Below are 21,153 nucleotides of genomic sequence, written 5' to 3'. Positions count from 1 at the left end.
TGCAGTCTCTCCAACCAGGACTTCTCCTGAGGCATCTGACCACGCAATGCTGACGACCTGCAGGCCTTTCTGAAGACTGGGACCTTTGGCAGAGCCTTTTCATTCCCCCTAAAGAGGAGCTCATTAGCAGCTGCCTCTCCTCTGTCCCTGCAAAGGCCATTTCCACTTTCCATAGACTCAGCAGAAACACACCGTAAATGGCAATGTCAAAGTCAAAACTCCATTTTTCAATGATTAATGTTAGCAAATGGCTTTTGAGTTGTTAAGAGAGCCAGAAAGGAGGAAAAATTGCAAAGCTTGTAGCTCATTGCTAGGTCATTCTGGGTCTTTTGCATTTTTTGACTCTGCACTGAAATTTTCAGAGTGCTTCCGTTATAGGGAGCATAGGGTTGTATTCTGTTCTGTGTGCTGGCCGAATCAGACCAGGGACACTGTGATTGTGTTTAATTTATTAAAATCACAGGTGTTCTGAGCCAGGAGAAACTTAAAGATGAGCCCCAACTCTCAGTTCAGTTCACAGAAGACCGAAACCAGAGATGGGAAAGGACTTGCACAGACACTGCCCATTCGTGGCAGAGCCAGGACAGCTGCCCTCCCCACTCCAGCCGATGGTGGTTTTCAGACTTAGCTGGATGCTGGAATTCCTGAGGGAACTTTAAACCATCCTGCTACCTAGACCCCACCAGACAGAATACATCAGACTCTCTAGGAATGGGGCGCAGGCACCGATGATGTTTATAGCTCCCCAAGTGACTCTGGGTAGCCAAGGTTGAGTACTGGGAGGCTGCGTGTCCCAGGACGGTCACATTAAAGGGAAGTAGGTCTCCCTAAAGGGCAACAGAGAAAGGAGTTGAACATGTGTTCCTGAGATCCGGTCCAGCTCTGAGCTGCCTGGGGGTGATGTGAGTGCAGCTTAGAATCTCAGCACTGCAGCCCAGTAGCTGAGGAACTCGAGGCATGTTGTTTCACATTTCTCAACTGCATTTTTCCATCTGGAATGAACATTCCTTCCAGGGTTGCCCTGAAGATTTGAGATGGTTGATATAAAGCCCTAGAATAAGGCCTGGCATCTCACAGGTGTCCCATAAATGAGTATGATTATTTCCCTTAAGGAATGTTAACACAGTCCTGATGGAAAGAATCCCTTAGAGTTGTGCAGCAATGTCTTGTGAAGGACAAGGAGAGTTTCCAGCAGCCGTCCTGTCCGACTAAGCAGGTGCTTGTGTTCTTAACCCCTTTCAGGTCCATCTGGGAAGCGGGATTTGGGTTGATGAGGAGAAATGGCACCAGCTGCAAGTAACCCAAGGAGATTCCAAGTACACAAAGAACTTGGCAGTCATGATTTGGGGAACAGATGTTCTGAAGAACAGAAGCGTCACAGGAGTTGCCACAAAAAAAAAGAAAGACGCGGTCCCGAAGCCGCCCCTCTCGCCCCACAAGCTGAGCGTCGTCAGAGGTAGGGCGCCGGCTGGGCAGCGCAGGTGCCGGGCCCTCTCCAGTTCAGCAGACACAAGCCTCGCCATGCCGGGCCGCAGGCTGGGCACCGAGTCTCAGGAACAGATGCGGACCTTGTCCCAGAAGAGCTCCCTTTAAGGGCCCATGAGCTGGGGACACTGTGCAGAGCTGGTGTGGGAGAGGAGCAGAGGACAGGCTCTGGGAGTGCTCAGGAGGGGAGGAGGCCCCCAGCCCGACTGTCAGGGCAGGGTTCCTGGGGAAGGGGATCACTGCCTGGGCCTCGATGGGCACTTCAGACAGGGAGACGCAGATGTGCGGAGAGAGGTTCTGGGGAGGCAGAAGCATTAGACACAAAGGCGTGGAGGTGGGAAAGGAGTGCTACTGTGTACAGAGGGCAGTGAAGGTCAGGCCAGGGGTGCAGTTCGTGGGGGTCCGAGCATCGTGCCTGGAGCAGTTAATGAGATGAAGACCATCTGGGGGTCACTGGGCTCAGCCCTTCTGGTGTTCGGCAGGGGTCGACAGGAAGGCAGAGACGGGTCATTTGTCACCCTGAAGATAGGGCTGTATCCTGGTCTCTTGCTCTTCCCTCCCACCCTCTGTCTCCCATCCTGCCTCCCTCCCTCCCCGCTTTCCTCCTTCCCTCTCTTCTCTCTTTCTCCTTTCCCCTCTCCCACCTTCTCCGCGTCCATCCGCCAAGCTCCCGTTCTGCGCCAGGTGCCCTACTGGCTGTGGAGGACAAAGAGGGATACGACCCAGTCTCCATCAGCAAGGGGCTCCCAGTCTCACAGAAAAGATGAACCCAAGACTGGTAGTTACTGTACAGGTTATGGAGACCGACAAGGAAGCACACGGGAGCTGAGAGGATGTAGTAATTGCTGGTTATTCTGAGCACTTAGGATGTTTTAGGTTCCTTTTTTTAAATGGTTCTGTTTTAAAAAGAGAACTTCTGCATATATGAAGTCATTTAGTCCTCATAACACTCCTACTATTGACTACGATTATTATCCGTTTTACAGCTAAGGAAGCTGAGACATAGAAATGTTAAGTAACTTGCCCAGATCCTATAGCTTGTAGAGGGCCAGCAGGCCAAGCCGGGAGGGCTGGCTTCGGAAGCTGGGCTTCTTTACCACTGGTCCCTGAGTGTCCACGGCCGTGTGTGCGGTAGCACAGCTGCCTCCCTTGCCTGGCTGACTCATGATTAATTGATTTAGGCAGCTACTTACTGTTAGACAATCAGATGTAACCTTTAATCTGCCTGCTGTCTGAAATGGTACTTGGGGGGTTGCCTTGAGAACGAGGCCTTTTTGGGGATGCAGACCTGCCCTCCCTGATGGTTGGCTGACCTCTGATACTGTTACACTTGTTGGAATGTGACTCAGCAGGTCTCAGGTGCCTTGCTGTGACTGGCTGCCCTACCACTGTCACCTCACACTCTAAAATCATCTGCTCTGTGTCTGCCTTAGGCACTAGTCTGACCATACCTGATTGCTCTCCATGTCCTCACTGCCTACTACAGGGCCTGGCACACAGTAGGAGCTCAGTAAATGAAATGCTGACCTGCAGGCTGATCCCCTGGCCAACCCTTGGCGTGATTTCTTAAAGATCGCTTTCCCTCCGTGTCTCAGTTTCCTCAGCTGAAAACATATCTCTTAAGACAGTAAAGAGGGCTGCCCAAGATTATGACTTGCAAACAGTTATATTTCAGGGGTAAAAAGAAGTTACCATTCTTTGTTGACAAGCTGCGTCCTTGGAGGTGACAAGACCTCATGATGGTCACATCCCTAAAGTCCACAGTCGCTCAGGGTTTTACAGCATTCAGGCCGTCTCCTGCCCACTTCTAGTGCAGCGTGATGAAAAGTAGAAATTAGGATGAGATATCAAAAGGCCTGGGATAGATCCCTAACTTTGTTGTGGTTTAACTCCACAAGCCTAGCACAACACCACTTCCAAGTAGGTGCTTGGTGTCTCCATCTGTAAAGCCAGGCTTACGGTCCTTGTCCTGGCTGCCCAGTGGACCACAAAGGCCGCTATCTCACTTTTCATGTCCCTAGTGCCCTGGTGTGCCCACAGCCCTGGATTGAAATCCACAGTTCCACACTCCTCATCCTATCTGACACCTGGTGATCTGGTCTCTCGTGACCCCTCTGACCTCACCTCCCACCACACTTCCCATTTCCCACTGTGCTCTCTCCACGGAGGCCTTCTTGCCATTCCTTCCTGTTGCACTGCCAGCTCTTCTGATCTGCACATCCTGCCTCCTCCTGGGCATTCAGAGAGGCCTTTCCCAACTGTGCCATCTGAAGTAGGCTTTCCATTGTTCTCTGTCACACCACCCCACCTAAAGGCCCTGCATATCATTTCTTACTTGTTTACTTGGTACTTCTTTATCCTCCATCCTCAATAGAATCTAAGCTTTAGGAGCATCTTATTCAGGGCTAGCATTTAGTAAGTGCTCAGTAAATATTTGTTGAATCAATAAATGCTGATTCCCAAATCAGTTCACATTTCTAAGTTCCTGATCCGTACACCCAGGTGCCCACTGGTCATCTCCTCGTGGATGTCTGCAGAACAGTGGGAAACCTGCACCAGTCACTGCTCTCTCCTTTTTCTTCTCCCACAAGCCTTCTGCCTATTCTCTGTTCCCTTTCTTGGAGAATGGCACCCCCAGCCAGGGACCCAGAGGTGCTTCATCCTGACTCCTCCACATGCCTCACTCACCGTCTGATCTTCCTCCAAACCCTTCTTGAATCATCTCCTTCTCTCCATACCCACTGCCCCTTTAAAGCCTGGGCCACATCATTTCTCACCTCAACTATTCCAGCAGTTTGCCAACTCCTCTCTCTGCTATGTAGCCACAGGGATCTTTCAAAAACCGATATGATCCTGTTACCCTCGCCCCATCAGAGCCAGTCCATGGTGCCCATTATTCAAGGGTAAGCTTCTTAACATGTCACAAAAGCACCCTGATAATCTGGCCCCTGGCCACAGCACAGCTTTATTTTTCAGCAGCATTCCCCTTGAACTCTGAGTTCCTGTCATAATGAACTATTGTTTTTCCTGAACAAGCCTTGTTCCCTCTCACATTAGGGAATTTGTAAATGCTGTTCCTGGTGCCTGGAATACAGATCATTCTACCCACCCTACACCTGTGCTGCTTTGCACGGCTAGCTGCTGCTCACCAGCCAGATCTGCTTAGGAGAACCTTCCTCCAGGAAGCCCTCCCTGACCTCTTAGGGTGGGTGAATGCCTCCGTTCTATGCCCCAGAGCACCTTGTCCCTACAGCTGTTCTTCTTACTTTATCTTTGCGTCCCAGCAGCCAGGTCTAGCAATCCCTTAGAGCCCATAAATGCTTGCTGTGCAAGTGAATGAGAAGGAAATTGATATGTCCACGCCACACAGCTAGTTAGATCAGAGCTAGTCAGGACTGGGCTCTCAGGCTTCCCCTTGTCCCCAGAGGTTTCTTGTCATACCAAAATGAAATGTTGATTTGTTTTCTCTTTACTACAACCAGGCAGGTTTGAAGCCTGTCTCCCATCACACCATATACTCACCATTTTTCGCCTAATTATTTGAGGTCGTCCAGATTGCATTTGACTGGTTTTTCCCATGCAAGCTGTCTTCTGGATTGAGATTGTTTGTACTTGTTTTGTATGATTTTACCATATTTAGTCCCATTTGCTGTATAGAAGTGACAGAAGCCTGGATGCTCACAGGGTTGATGAGGATTTTCTCTTCTCTTTGGTTTTAAAGTCATTCCTTACCGGATAGGAGAGGGGTGGGGTAAACATTGCCACTGCTTTAGAAAACTGAAAGCAAGAGGGCTGGGGGAGAGTCTCGCTTTAAAGACAAGTTCCAGAATAACAGTTAAACCTTATTCAGGTCAAATGACCTTTTGCAGAGTGTCTGAATTTTCTCAATGAGCCACAGCATTGAGTTCTGGTTAATTTTTATAACTTTCTTAATAGGACACATTAGCACTGTTATAAACCTTGTTAATTAAGCAATAATCTCAAATGCTCCCTCGCAGAGGGAGACATTCCCGGCAACTGCAGGTGATTAATATCTAGAGTCTAACGAAAGCCTTTTAATCAAGCTGAGGGCCCGTTCAATGCTCTTACCCTTGGGAGCTGAGAATGATTGGCATTTGGTGGAGGCCTCTCTGACCTTCTTCCATATGCGTCTTTCTCTTCCTGCCTCTTCTTCAGCTCATGCTAAGGGCTCTAAGGACCATCACATCCATGCTGCTCCTTCCCCCTCCCCCCTCCTTTGCCCCTTTACCCAGCTTTATTACCTTCCGGAGAACTAGAGACTTATAACAGGAAGAATCTCCTTGGACTGTCTGGTTTGACATCCTACTTTCATAGGTGGTGAACCTGAGACTCAGAGAGGTTCCCACTAGAGGTTGTCCAGCAACTGGTGTTAGAGATTCAAACACCTGAGCTTCTAAATATTTCTCAGCACAGATTTTCTCCCTTATTTGGTTGCAGTTCCAGCAAAGTCACTGTGAGTGTTCCCTTTCTCCTGGCCAAGGGCTGGAGAGGGAATGCCCAAGCGTTCCAGTCTGTAAGGGAGACAGTGTTGTCATGGTTTTGTTAGATTGTGATCAGTGCTTGGATAGAGGAAAACCCAGGTGAGTGTGGGAGCACAGAGGTTGTGGGCAGAATGAGGTCTCTCAACTCAGTCTGCTAAGTTTCAGGAATGCTGATCTGGATGAGTGAGTATGGTTCAGGCAGGAGGAGGACTGGGCTCGGGTGACCGGGAAGAGCTCAGCAAGGATGCTGATCTGTGGGATAGCCTGGAGTGGGGAGGGAATCGCAGGTGGTTGCAGCACAGTAGGACTGGGAATCACAGGGCCCTTACCTTCCTGTCTCGGTCCTATGGAAAAGCCAAGATGAGATGAAGTGACAGTCAGTCAAGTTTGGGAGTCATCAGAAGTTGTGGAGGTCAGTTAAAAGCTTTCAAAGTGTTCTCTGTGCCAAACCCTTCTCTGGGGAGGAGAGGGTGGCCCAGAGGAGGAGTGCCTGGAGCACAGCACCTGCAGCATGGCCAGGGAAGGGCTCAGAGTGGGGGGGTGGCAGTGGGCTGCCCAGACTTACTCCTTCCTCCAGGCCCATCTGCCCACAGGTTAGAGGAGAGGTTGGCACACATTGATCTCTAGGATCCCTTCTAGTGTTGACATTATGAATCTCTAACAGGATTACCTGTCATGTACTGGCCTGGTAGTCAAGACTTTGTTTATCCTCCATAGCAATGCCTTAAGATTGGGTTGTTATTCCTGTTCTATAGGCAAGGAAGCTCAAGTTCAAAGAGGTTAAAACTCTTGCTCAAGTTTATATACCCCAGTGGTACATTCCCTACCCACACCCACATGTCCAGAATTTTTATGTCCTCTTAGGTTTCCCTGGAAAAGCATCCATCCATTCATTCATTCAACATATGTTTACTTAATCTTGCCCATGTACCAAGCACTATGTTAGGTCCTAGAAGTGAACAGTTGTGTATACACAGAATAATTGTAGCAACCCCATATAGATGTTATGTTCCTTACAGTTTGAAGACTTGAAAAGTACTTATCTCACAAGCCTCATGGAAGACTTTAAAAAGATAGTCTGTGGTTTGTTATCCTTGCTTTTGAGGCAAGGAACCTGGGGTACTGATTTGCATCAGGTTCCCAGGCTAGGAAGGGCGCTGGAGTCACTCTCTAGTCACGCCTGTCTGGGGTTTGCTCTTTGCCTTCCTCACAGCAAATGGCACTGTGAGTAAGAGCGGCGATCTTTGGCCTAATTATAATCATCGTGGTGAGACACTACTCCACACCCACCATGTTGTCCAAACCTTAATAGTCTGACAAAGTCAAGTGCTATTAAAGATAGGGGCAACCCATACTTGCATACACCACTGTTAGGAGTGCCAGTCAGCACAAGCACTTTGGAAAGCAATTTACTGGGCACCACCTAGTGAAGTTGAATATGCACACACCTGAGCATGCAGCGGCACCGCACCTGGGCCCATACTGGAGAATTTCCTGCCCGTGTACCCCAGGACACATGTACCATGTGTTTATAAATGCAGAACACCAGAAGCAACACAAGTGTCCATTGACAATAAAATAGCTCAGCAAGGCAGGAAGGAGCCATGCAGTAAACACTGCTCATCAGTGTAAGTGACTGGGCTGGTGCTCCATGTCTCATCGTGGGTAAGCCTCAAAACTGTAATGATGAGTGGAAGAAAGTCAGAAGGATATATAGAGTATGGACACACTTATAAAGAACTTAAAAACAGGGAAATATATGTTGTGTAGGACGTAGGCATATGTGTTAACATTAAAAGAAAAGCAAAAACTCAGGAGAGTGGTTTCCTCTGGTGAGGACAAGGAGAGGATGGGATTGGGGAGGGGCGTCCAGAGCTTCAAAGGGCCCAGCCATGTCCCTTAGGCTGGGCACATGGGTGTTGTATCATTATTTTTAAAGTATAAATTTACAGTGACTCTACTCTTTTCTAAATACATTTTGTAATAAAAATTTTTAAATACAACTGTGCAGAACTGGCATTTGGGAAGTGAATCAGGAGGTTTTTGGGTTTTTTCCCCCCTTAAAAGATTTGTACTTGAATTCACCATTAACCCTTGGCCATCTCGTTTCTTTTCCCTATCTAGAGTGTTTGTATGACAGAATAGCACAAGAAACTGTGGATGAAACTGAAATTGCACAGAGACTCTCCAAAGTGAACAAGTACATCTGTGAAAAAATCATGGATATCAATAAATCCTGTAAAAATGAAGAACGGAGGGAAGCAAAATACAATCTGCAATAAACTTTGGATTTTTCATAAAGCCTTCTCGTTGTCCTTGCGTGGCGTGTGATTTGCGGGCAATGGTGCGATCCAGATCAGACCCCACGGCGCGTGGTGGCGTGCGGGCAGGAAGCCGGTAGGGTTCTGGGATCAGCGGCCTGTTCTGAACCTGGACTTCTCACTCCAAAGAAGGCAGATGGATTTGCCCCAGAACCTGGCGCCCGTATCGTCTGGGGACGGGGAAAGCACTTGTCTTTTTGGAGGGGGATAAAGTGTCTCTGAGTTGCCTATCCCTTGATGAAGAATTTGAACTATTTTTACCATTCAAGGACTTCTATCTCTGTTCCTCTATTTTGTTCTAATAAAGTTTCATTAATTCTTTGATGTAGACAATCATTTTTCTCATTTAAGGATATTGAATTTATAGAGGAGGGGAGGGACCGAATATTCAGGCCGAAGGAGAGAAAATTTATAGGGGATGTGGTTGTATCTTCATCGAGGATGTGGTTGCAGCTGTCTACAGATCCAAAGGGCTGTCTCAGAAGAGGGTCATTTTCTCTTACTTCACAGGACAGCTCTGGACCAGTCACCTTTATCACTCAAAATGACCTGAGATTCAGCCTCCCTGATAATTTGAATCAATCTGTGTAAATGGTTGTAGGGGTTGGAAATGCTAGATGTGGCCCATGGTTACCTTCAGGAAGTTGGGCACAGTGTCACCTGATGTTGGTTTATCTTGTATCTTAAATGATCTTTCAAGTTACATAATTTTTATCTCATTCAGTAACTGAGTCTCTAACGTGCCTCTTGCCCAACATTCGATCTTCCTGTTGATCTGCATGTTCCTTCCTGTATGCCTGAGAAGTAAGTGTGGTATATTGGACATGGCAACGGTTTGGAGCTGACACTTGGGTTCCAGGCCGGGCTCCCCTGCCTGCTTTGGGCTTAACCTCTTGAGTTTTTCCATTTTCTGTTCCATAAGAATGAGGTAATAACCTTGCAGAGCTGCTATAAGGATTATGTGTGTGTGTGTGTGTGTGTATACACACATACATCATATACATACACATACTATATATAATGCTCAATGAATGTTGGCAATACTTATTTTCTTAGTTTCTGGTTATTGGCTTTTAGGCATTGGCTGGAAAACTTTGACCTCTGGTTTCTCTAATGGTTTATACACTAGAACATTAGATCATTGGTGATCTGTAAACAAAAACTCAAGGTTTTGGGGCAAGTAGAGGATCTGGCTGCCTCTTTGAGGAATTTTATATTAGAAAATAAAAATAATCCTTTGTAATGTGAAATAATATGTGCTTACTAATAAGAAGTATAGATGTGAATTTCTTTTTATGGTATTTTCCCAATGTGATCCTGGACCAATCATTAATTTCTCAGAGTCCTTATCAGTATGATGAGGAAAACCTCAGTGTGTATGGATAATTAAATAACAATAGCAAAAACAGCAACAGATACTATGTACTAGAACTTTTGTGTAAGTATTTAACACAGTTTAACTCATTTCATAAGTTAGGTAAAGTTCATGACATGTAGAAGTGTTCAGTAAGTTCATGTTTTAAGATGGTTTTGTTTTAATGGCATGGGGCAGTTAGGGCATGAGAAGTGTAGAATGCATGAGTGGGAAAAAATGTGCACCGTTCTTGAGGCTCGAACATTTTTCTCCCTAAGGGTGGTGGAGATACAAACACCCAGAGGTTCTGTGCACTTCCCTTCAAAGACTAACACAATATGGTACCTGCTTTCTAGGTGCTTTCAGGTTTAGCAGGGGAAACTGTCATGGAAATACATATTTTTAAAATGCTCTGATGTGAAAGTGCTATGTGTTGTATGATGCATATGTTAGGGACTACAGGGTTGTGAAAGATTGTGGGATGTGAGTTCAAATTCTGGCTTTACCACTTCTGGGAAGGTCATTTGATTTCTGGGGGACTTGTTTCTTCTAAAGTGAAGAAAATTATTCCTACTCAGAGTTGTTTTGGAGAGTGATGCAGATAATACCTGGAAAAGGGACTCTGAATGTCAGAGAGCCACACAGATGTTTAGCTTATAAGGCAGAGTAAAATCAGAAGTGGATGTGACAGGGAATACATACGAGCCGATTCTGATGAGGAATCAGAGGAGGTTTCACACCCTAGTTAGACTGAGGTGGCTCTGAGCCCATGTGTACCTGGTGCCCTGTTACTGTTACTTGAAGGCAAGGCTGTCGTTCTTGTACCCATACAAACGAGGAAACGGGCTCAGACCAGGTTAAATACCTTGTTAGCCAAGGTCCCAGAGTCATCAGTGCGGCTGGTCTGTGCAAAATCTGCCCTTTTGCCTCTTCCCTGCAAGATGTGTGAGATATTGTGGGCTGGGCTGAGAGTCTAGGCATGTGAGCTCGGGGTGTGTTTAGGAGAGACCCCACCGAAGTAATCAGTCAATGGAAAGCGGTCTCCTTATCAATGGAAAGTGGTCTCCTTAATTCAAGACATTTGGAGGGACTATAGCACCATTTAAGGACTGTTGTATTGCATTAAAATACACACACAAAACTTAAATTCATTTTGTATAGTAGAGTTTCCCACATTTACACTATCTTAAGAATTTGCTGGGGTGCTTAAAATACATATTCCTGGGCTTTGGCTTAAAGAGTTGGATTCAGTAAGTCTGGAATAGGGCTGGGAATGCGTATTTTAACACAAATGCCACTTTGGAACAATACCAGTCTAGAAGAAGGCATTAGAAGACCTACTCTAATGAAGGAACAAGAGTGTTTCCTAAGAAAAAAGTCACACTCCTAAAGTGCCTGAGGGTATTTGAGACTGAGAAAAATGCCCTGTTAAGTAGCTGAGGAGCCAAGTGGTGCTCAGTGGGACATGAGGTAGAAGGTGATTTTCAGCCTGGGCACCAAGGATTTGCCTCTCAGTTTTAGAGTCTCTCAATTCCCGTGACAGGCCAGGGAGTCGTGTAGCACAGGACAGTCAGTACAGAAGTGGCAGAGCCTGAGCTGGGGAGGCCTGGGCACTATCTTCAGTAGCCCTGGCCATAAGCTCTGTGCTACCAGATGAAACAGAAAGATGTGGCTTGCTTTCATTTTCTAGCTGAGGAAAGTGTTAGTGACTGTTAAATACTCATGGATGCATTTCTAAGTTAAGAATTTCTTTCTGAAATGATAAAGAAATAAAAAACATTTCATAGAAATTTTTGGAAAAATAGGGAAAACATTTCAAATTGCACTAATGCAAGCATTGTGATGTATCGTTTCTGGTAGTTTCGAAAGGTGTAAATAAGTATTTTTACATATCTGCGATCATAGCATATGATCAGGTTTGTATCCTTCTCTCTCCGGTTAACGTGTTTCCCTGTTGCTCCATGAACTATAAAGCCATCAGTCGGAACATCCACCAAGTGGATGGCTATCAGGCTACAACTGAGTAAACCACTGTTCAGCTGTGCAGTTTGGCTAACCCAAAGGGCTTGCAGGTTCATGAAACGCTTCAAGGTGCACTTCGGCCCAGCCCTGGTGGTCAAGGGAGCTTGAGTTTAAGAGGTTGATGTTTTTGAGTTCAGTTCCTAACTCTAGCCCTTACTGCCTCCCTTAGGTACCTCATCTTTCTGAACACCAGCTTCTTCATTTGCAAAATGGAGGAAATAATATCCAGTTGTTAGAAGGACCGAGAAGGTAGTTAAAGTGCCTCTGGGAGATCGGCTGCACGGCCACCAGTGTTAACGTGGGCACTCCTCTCCTGCCCTCTCCCCATGCCCATTCGGCCCTCCCTGGGTGGGCTCCTGTCCTGTCTCTACCCTGCTCTGACCTCTTGCATGGTGACCTTGGCTTTCATCCTGCCTTTGGCCCTCTAGACGCCTTGTGCTTACCCACCAGGACTCAGAGCTCACAGGCTTTTCACTCTGCACACCAACTAGGCCCCCTGCTCACCTTCCAGCCCTTCTCTGACCTCAGCCTCCAACCCCTGCCACCAGCTGTGCCATGACCTTCCTCAAATTTTTAGTTTGTTTATAAAGAAAACTCAGATGAAGATCTTTTTGTGCACATAGTTTCCCTTTATATTTCCTATCAATTCTTAGGTCACTTTACCAGGGACAAAGGAATGACATTTTTATCATTCTTCATACATACAGTGGATATGACCATGTTTTAAATTATTTGGCCAACTTAAGAGGTGAAAACTAGTACCGCATTGTATTTTCATTGATCATTTCTGAGACTGCACATCTCCCCAGAGTTTGGTTTCTTGTTTACAGAAAATAAAAGTTTAACCTATGAGCATTTCCAGCAGAATCCATTTTATTTTCTATGTTCAGTTTTTTTTGAAGGAATTGATTAGTGTCTGCCAAGCAGCTTCATGGGCTCATGGAACCTAAGGGTCAAAAGTGAACTTGCATGTCCTCCACCCAGATCTCCTCTCCACGTAAGCAGATGCCTTTCTAGACCGTGCTTGAATACCCCAGGCATGGACAAGGGTCATCCAGTTATTGCCGTTGCTAGCAAGTTCTTCTGTTGAGCTAAATATTACTTCCCTGAGACTTCCAAGGTCATTCAAATTCTCTCTTCTGAAGTCATGCGGTATGTGTCTATTCATAGCCCTTGGCAGAGTTGAAAGTAGCAATCATGTCTCTTCACCAACTAATAAATAACCTCAAATTCTATTCCACCATTTCACACATGAGGGAGGCTACCCAGGAAAGAGTGGGGACTCTGGATATAGACAGCCCTGTATTCAAATCCTGACTGCCACTTACTAGTATGACACCTGGAACAACTTCTTAACTTCTCATAGCTTCAATTTTCTTGTTTTAAAAATGGGAACATAATGCCTACCTCACAAGGTTATATCAGGAGCTCTAGAAGGTAATGTAAGGAAAGTACCTAGGCATTCAGTCTCTTTAAGTTCCCTAACCCGAAAAACTCTGCCCACCCTAGCTGCTCCTTTATGGATGTGCTCCTGAGGGCCGGGTTCAGAACCGTACTCTAGGCTCTGTACTCTAGGAAGGGTCTGGTCTGCAGGTTGTCACCGTGTACTCCTGGATGGCATATCTCAATGTGGCCCTGAATCAGCATCTTTAGAGAGAGAATTGTCCCATGTGGAGCTCATGGTCACCAAACACTCCCTCTTTTTGGTTAACACAATATTTGTCCCTTTAGTTCACGGTGTTAGAAGAGAAAGGGCATAGATTTTGGAGCCAGAGAAACTCACACCAAACTCTAAAAACTGGATTATTCTAGAAGCTAGGACTCCTCCTGACTTCACTATTTATTAGATTAGAGGAAATTGAGCAAATTCCTAGCATTTCCCAGCCCCGGTCACCTTGTCCATGATGCAGTTGTGTGGTAATCACACTGGCCTGCCGCTGAGCCAGACCTACTGGCCCCACTATCCCCGTTCCAGGCTTTAGTAAATGTGGTTCTTGTTGTTCCCTTTTTCCTTCCATTTTTCATTTTAGCAACTCTTTATACCACCACCACCCTCAGTTGTGTGTTCTCAAATATACTTCTTAAATGAAATATAGGTCTTTGCATTTATCCCTACTCTATTTCATCTTATTGGTTTCAGCCCAACATTCCAGCTGGTTGAGACCTTCTTTTCCATTTGTATTTAAAATACAAACAAAATTCGAGGAAAACCAAAGCCATAAAAGAAAGCCTGCCATAATCCCAAGAACCAAGCCCGACTGCACAGTCACTCCTGGAAGCCCTTCTTGTCTGCCACGGGTAGCACCTCCTTGTTCGTGGAGGTCGGCCAGCCTCCCATGATCCCACTTTGTTCATTTGACACCACGTAGCAAACATCTCCCGCTCTACTGCCTGATTTGCATAGCTACCTTTTTAATGCTCTTCCCAGCACTGGGCCATGATTACCTTCTTATCTATTTGCTGTACATTCTCTTGTCTCTGGTTTCTTGCTATTGGAGATAATGCTGTCATGGTTGTTTGCGGTTGTTTGTTTCTTAGAGTAAATTCCCAGGAGTGAGCTAATTAGGTTAAAGGGCAAGAACACTTTTATAGTCCTTTCCCTGTGTTATGTTACTTTCCAAAGGTTAAGGCACGTCTCAAGCAGGGTAGACATGCTTGTGTATTTGGAATTTTTAAATAAATCTGGCAGATTAGCTTCCTATATATATAGATGTACTTTTTTAACTTCTTATGTGAATTGTCTGTACACTCATCTGTATATTTGAGATAATGATGGAATTTTATTCTATGATATATTCTTCTCTCAGTTTAATGGTATATAAATTTAATCTTTTGTACCCTAACCAAGTTACCAATAATGTATAATTCAGTGAAAAGGAAAGAGCCATGTGGTCCTCCACTAACGACCCTGCTTCTCCTCCCCAGTTACCCTTCTCTGAGCTGGATTATTCTAGTAGCTAGGATTCCTCCATCTAGGTGTGATCAGGAAAGGGCTCTGAGATTGGACACTGGAGTTCACCTGAAGGATGAGAATGGCTGTGAGTTGATCATTTGCCTGACCACTCCCTTCATTCATCTTAAATGTGCTGAATATCTAACGTGTGCCCAGCACTCCAGCAGACACTGCTGGTCAGGTGTGACCGGAGAGTCACATCACTACAGTGGTTCCAAACCCTGTGCTCTTTCCACCATTCCCAAATGCACTCTTCCCAGTCCCATCCGAGCTGGTACCTGAGGATTTGGGCATTTACTGTTTCATTAGCTCAAGGGGAGAGATTCAGTATTCTAGCCTCACCGTCATATGTATCCAGAAGTTTCCCCATGAGTAATGGAATTCATTCAGTCAGTCAATATTTATTGAGGGCGGCCTACTGCATGTCAGTCACTGGTCTAAATGCCTGAGACACATCAGTGAAGAAAAACATGAAGAGCTTAAACTCTGGTGGGGGTGGAATGGGATGGGAAGGAAGATAAACAGTAAACATAATAAATAAGAAAACTATAGAGGAAGGTGATAAGTGTGATGAAAAAAGGACAAAGTAAGGCAGGGTAAGGTAGACTAGGTGTGTGGTAGGGAGAAGGTTGACTTAGTAGAAGCCAGGGAGGCGTCACTGAGAAGGGGATATCTCAGCAAAGACCAAAGGTGGTGAGGGAGTCAGCATGGGGTAGGAAGCCCTGCCCAGGCCCCTGCCATGGGAACCTGAGGCATCCATATAGCATGGGAAGTATGAAATTTGTCCTGCCTACCTGGAGCCTCAGTTTTACTCCAAGATGGGAAAGAGGGAATGGAGGGAAGGAGGAAGACAGAATTCATTTTAACCGGAACTTTAACACATGTTATATAACAACAAGCCGGTGAGGAGCTCGGCTACCAGCACCCTGACTCCTTGTGGGATGTGTCCTGTCTCTGGCCTGTCCTTTCATCAAACGTGATGCTCTCCAACCCTGGGCGTACTGACAAGCCTGGAGGCCTTGGGCAAGTGATGTCTCTTTCTAGACCTGTTTGCTCCCGTGTAGGAAAGCACCCAAAACAGTGTGCGTCTGTCGGTTTTCCCTGAGCATTTGGTGAAATCCCAAGTGGAAGTGTGTGAGCAGAAGCCTGGCCCAGAACAGGTCTGGGGCAGATCCGTGTCCCATTGCTGGTGTAGTGCCGCAGGTGCCCAGCAGAGTGCGCACCTGTCATCATCCCCACAGGCGCAGCCCCCACCCTTTGCATAGTAAAATTAAGAGAACCAGTTTTAGCTAATGAAGAATTATCTACCCTATAGTCAATTGGTACTCATCCAGTCTTTTCCCATTGAACTGCTGGCCTGCATCTTAGCCCAGGGATTTCTAAAAAGACAGCAAAATGAGTGCTGCCAGCATAGGTTGCCTGTATCTGGCAGACTAGATGCTCAATAAATGTTTGTTTAATGCACAAACGAATGAATGAATAGCTTTATTATTATCATGTTGACTAAGAACATTCCACAGGTATTACTTCTTGTAATTCTTCATAGCAACTCTATGAAGTGTTTTTATTTTGAAGAGAAGGAAACTGGCTCTAAAGAAGGGTATTTTGAATTTCCTGTCAACTTAGTAAATGGATAAAACTTAAACCCAAGCCTTCTGAGGCAAAAGCCAATATTTTTTTCCCTCTATACCAGTGGTTCTAAAACGTTAGCCTGCATCAAATCACCTGCAGGGTTTGTTAAAACATAGATCGCAGTCCTGCCCCTGAGTTCTGATTTAGCAGGTCTGGTGTGAAGCTCACGAGTTTGCATTTCCAACAAGTTCTCAGGTGATGCTTATGCCAGTGGTCTGGGAACCACGCTTTGAAAATCATTTTCAACATGCAACTTTTTCATATCATAATTATGAAAGGCAGCATTTAATTACATCACAGCGATTCCAAATGAACAGGCCATGACCAGCAGACTCTGTGGGTAGCAAGGAGGAAGGATGGACAGAGCGCCTGAGCCTCAAAGCCAGCTCTGCGGCCAAACGCTGCATGACTTTGGAGGTGAGTCCCATCACTCTGAGACCCACTTGCACATGTGTGAAATGGGTTTGGTTGGCTGCCTCCCAGGGACGGCAGGACTTTGGATGAGATCGTGGAATAGGGACTATTTCAATTTCAAGTAAAACTTAAAATCCCAGGAATCAATAGTGCAAAGCCTCCCTTCTTCAGTCATTTCCTGTGCCCATTTCCAGGTGTCCAGGACATGAAGTAGAAGAAAGAAAGATCCAGACACCCACATCTACCCTTTGCACCAACAGCCACTCACAGCAAACAATAACTAACATTATACTGACAAGCACTTACACTGAGTTGTCAGTTTGCTCTCTCTGTTCTTGTACCTGAATAATCGACAAATCCTGTCATAATTACATACACCTTAGCATCCTGGTTTCTGTTTTGCTCACTGCTACATTCCCAGCACCTGGCATATAGTATGCACTCATTTAAAAATTATCGAATGAATGCATGACGAAAGGCATTAGGAAGCTGTGGCTCCCACGCAGGCCTGAACTAAAGCAATGATTCCCGAAGAGGGAGAAGAATGGAGCTGAGACAAGCCCTGGGGTCACCGCAGCTCAGTCTCAGCACCAGGAAGACAGCCCTTTCCCTGAGTCCCTGCCTAGGGACCTGCTGTGGGCATTCCTGATCAGGCCAGTAGTGTTATGGGAAGAAGGAGGTATAAATGTCCAGCACCTGGGCCACTTCCACCCAGATTGTTCTGTGGGAAGAATCTGGGCAAAGGGCTCCTCTCACCTCCTGGATGGGCACCTAAAATTTACCCAGAAAACTTCAGTGAGCCCATATTGCCAACAATCACACTGGACCACCCACCCATCCCTGGACTCATTGCAGCAGCCATAAGAGAAGCCACACGGGGAACAAACGCCAAGGTGGCTTTTCTGTAGCTTTGTTCTAGGTTCTTTGCCATTAATTCCCAAGCAATTCTCACTCCTGGCTGCCTGCAGCCATGCCTGGAACTCAGCAAAGATGGGATTTTCATGTTGGGAAAATTCTAGAGGTTTTAGGGTCTGACTTGCAATGATCACATGGGGTTGTAGGGATCTGTTCACACTTATACACACCTTTCCCTACTCCCACTCTTAGAAAACAGTGACTCTACTGAAATGACTTTCTGAAATCAACAATATGTCGGCAGAGTTATAAATTGCCTTGTGCCTCTGCTAGTCTTTTTTTAATTGCAGTATAGTTGATATTCAATACTATATTGGTTCCCAGTATACAACATAGTGATGTGACAGTTATCTACATTATTAAATGCTCACCCCCCACTAACACAGTTACTATCTGTCAACAAAGTTATTACAGAACTATTGACTATGTTCTCTATGCTGTACTTTCATCCCTGTGGCTAATTTATGACTGAGGTTTTGTGCCTCCTTATCCCCTTAGCCTGTTTCACCCACCCACCCCGACCCGTACCCTGTGGTAACCACCAGTCACTTCTCAGCCTGCATTGTCACCGTACAGCCCTTTCTCACTGGACTGTGAACCCTCCAAGGCAGGGCCACTGTGTGCTCATCTCTGAGTCCCCAGACCCAACACAGGGCCTGGTACAGACGAAACGGGTCTCTCCCTGGAATCCTGGCCCCTGGCAACCAAAGGCTGTGGGGAACTGGAGACTGAAGCAGTTGTTCCTGCCTAAGGTTTTAAGGATTTGAACAAGGATGTCATGAGACTTTCCTGACCTTATTCCCCCAGGATGGGTCAATCCCAAGTCAAGAAAGGAGGAAAGCATTTGGCAGTGGTTAAGTTTGAGGACTCTGACCTCACATTTCCTGGGTCTGACTCTGGGCTTCCCAACTCACCAGCTCTTCGACCTTGGGTGAGTTACTTAGTTGGTTAGGTTCTCAGTTTCCTCCTCCATGAAATGGAGGTCTTGAGTTCCTGTGAGCACTAAGTTACAGAGTGCCTGGAACTGTACCTGACTTACAGCAAGCCCTATGTAAATGTAAATGTTATTGTCCTTGTGAGCATGGGCTGAGAGGTGGAAGAGGGTTGAGGTTTCAAGAAGGGGAGGGGAGCTTGGTCATGAGAGAGGAGGGCTGGAGAGGTGGGTAGGGGTGGGGCCATGGAGGGCCTCCATCCCAGGCTGAGGTACTGGCCTCTAATGCCCATGGACAGCTGCTGAAAGATCATGCTGGCCTCAGTGTGGAGGGTGGCTTGGAGGGGGCAAGAGGAATCAAGTAGGCTTTTGGAAGAACACAGCTGAGAGATGATGAAGGGCAGGTGCCCACTCTCCTTGCTTAAGTGTTGGCTCTGCCAGGTGGGAACTGGGCTGTGAGCCCCGGGATGCAGTGGTCCAGCTGGGGAGTGCCCAGGGCAGCCCTGTCTAGAGCAGCGCCTCCTTCATGCAGTTCCCATTCCCCAGACCCATTCTGTGCAGGCCCTTGAGGGGATTTAGCCCATGGAGGGGCGGCGGACCCAGGGCAGAAGATAAACCATGTCCAGAGTGGGGGGCAGCGTGCAGAGCTGGCCGTGTCTCTGCCTCATGTCTTCCCTGAGTGCTTCCTCAGGCCCCTGGAAACAGCGTTGGTGTGGGGTGAGAGTGTGTGGGTCTGACTCTTTCCTCTGCTGCTCTTCAGTGGCATGACCTAGGCCTAGTTATGCACTTCTGGGTCCTCAGATGTATCATCTAGGTAGCAAGAATAGCAGTGCCAGCATTTTAGGGCTGTGGCATAAGGTGCTGCACACAGAGCTGGCACACAGTAGGTGCTCACTACCAGGAACTGTCCCCCCCTTCAGTGTGATAGAAATAGGTGAAGCTTAGCCAGGATGTCACACTCCACCTGTGCAGGCCTCTGAGCCCAGTGCTTCCTTTCTGCGAACTTTGGTTTCCTCAGTTATTTTGTTTTTTTATTGAATAAATCTGATATACAACATGTGTGTTATTTTGATATATTTATATATTATAATATGACTGCCAATGTGGCAATATTTATCACATTACATAATTGCAGTACATTATTATTGTCTATATTCATTATGCTTGCTGGAGATCTCTGGGGCTTACCATCTACTCCTCACAGGGAGGTCTCCCCAGTTATAAGGCATTTGACTCACAGTCCTGCTCCCCCTGGCCCTCCCTCCTGTGAGGGAACAGATTTCAGCCTGTGATACATTCTTACCCCAAACTGGTGGGAAGCCCCTGGCTCTGGACATGAACAATGAGAGCCACTCACTCCCAAGAGACTATCATTGCGGGTAGAAGGAGGGGGACTGGAGTTCTTTCCAATGGCTCTTTAAATTATTTTCATTTTGCTGACTCTGCACTTTTCTTAGCTAAGGAGCCTCCGAGCTGGTTATAGGCCATTGAAGCAGAAAGCCTCATAGGCTCTGATCTCTTGGGGAAAGAAGAGATTTAACCCTTTGTAGGCCACCTGGTGCTGCCAAGAGGGCCGGTGGGGCTTTGCAGGGTGGAGCTGCCCTGTAGGGAGCCTGGTGCCAGACCAAGCACACCCTCCTGAGACTTGCACTATTGGCCAATCAAACGCACAGAGTAAGAGAGACCACAGCCAGACTGGGAGTGGCTTGGGCTACCTGGGTTTTACACCATGATTATAAAGGTGGCTTGTTTTCTTTCTTCCTCTTTTTCTTTTGTTTTAAAGATTGAGCTTTTGCTCCAGACTTCCTTGTTCAGCGTGAGAAGGGGCATGCCGATGCCTCTTCTATTCCCTTTCTTCTGCCCAGGGTCAGGGAATATTTCCATGAGCTTTGTTGACCTCCTCCTACACGTGTGCACACTGAAGACTTTGTATGTTTAATCATGACAACCATACCCGGCAATTGGAGTTACTGTATTTCTCCCGATGGATACTGCAGCCCAGAGAGGTTAGATTTTTTTGCACAGGGTTATAAAGCTAGTAAGTGAGAGGGTCAAGGTTCAAACCCAGGTCCTTCTGAGACCAAGTCCACGGTTCTTCCATTGCAGCCTCAGTGCTTTCTAGGAATTAGTACTAATGGAGAGCCGTCTGGGTGCCAGACCCTGTAGTACGTGACAAAGATGAGTGTTCCTGTCCCCTGGCTGGAGCCTAACAACATTCAAGGGTCACCTTCATGTACAAGGTTCCCCTGTAAAGCAACACAGGATGGTAGAAAGTGTGGAAGCAAATGTCCAACAAGATGATTATGCATGTGCGCACAACACACACACACGCACACATACACGAAGTGTTTCCATAGGGTGAAACACCATACAGTAAAAAAAAACCCAGAGCTACTTGTATCAGCACAAATAAATCCCAAAAGCATAATGTGGAGTTAAAAAAACTGGTGGTGGAATGAAACTTAGAGTTTGAAACTATGTAGGTTTAATCTTCAAACATACACAGCAGTATTACAGGTTGTTTATGGACATAAAGACATGTAGCCAGAGTATAAAACTTGAGCAGAAAGGATATATTCCAGCTATGGGATATTCTTTATCAGGGGTAGAATGGGAAAGAGTGC

The 21,153-nt window shown here is 46.4% G+C and overlaps 2 protein-coding genes across 7 annotated transcripts in view; both read left to right on the top strand.

The window, feature by feature from the left end:
- Positions 1 to 8,629, top strand: part of BEND5 (BEN domain containing 5) — a 47,137-nt gene extending 38,508 nt beyond the window's left edge. For all 5 annotated transcript variants that reach the window (XM_036892952.2, XM_036892955.2, XM_036892954.2 and 2 more), the window contains 2 exons: positions 1,243 to 1,456; positions 8,112 to 8,629. In XM_036892952.2, coding sequence (XP_036748847.1) covers positions 1,243 to 1,456; positions 8,112 to 8,269 — 372 coding nt within the window. In that variant the 3' untranslated portion in view covers positions 8,270 to 8,629. The remainder of the gene's footprint in view (positions 1 to 1,242; positions 1,457 to 8,111) is intronic.
- AGBL4 (AGBL carboxypeptidase 4) overlaps positions 1 to 21,153 on the top strand; it is a 1,371,246-nt gene that overhangs the window by 1,188,078 nt on the left and 162,015 nt on the right. The window lies entirely within an intron of this gene.

Source organism: Manis pentadactyla, chromosome 4 (assembly GCF_030020395.1).
Source record: "Manis pentadactyla isolate mManPen7 chromosome 4, mManPen7.hap1, whole genome shotgun sequence".
NCBI lineage: Eukaryota > Metazoa > Chordata > Mammalia > Pholidota > Manidae > Manis > Manis pentadactyla.
The sequence above is the reverse complement of the archived record's forward strand: the minus strand, read 5'-3'. Positions and strand labels throughout refer to the sequence as shown.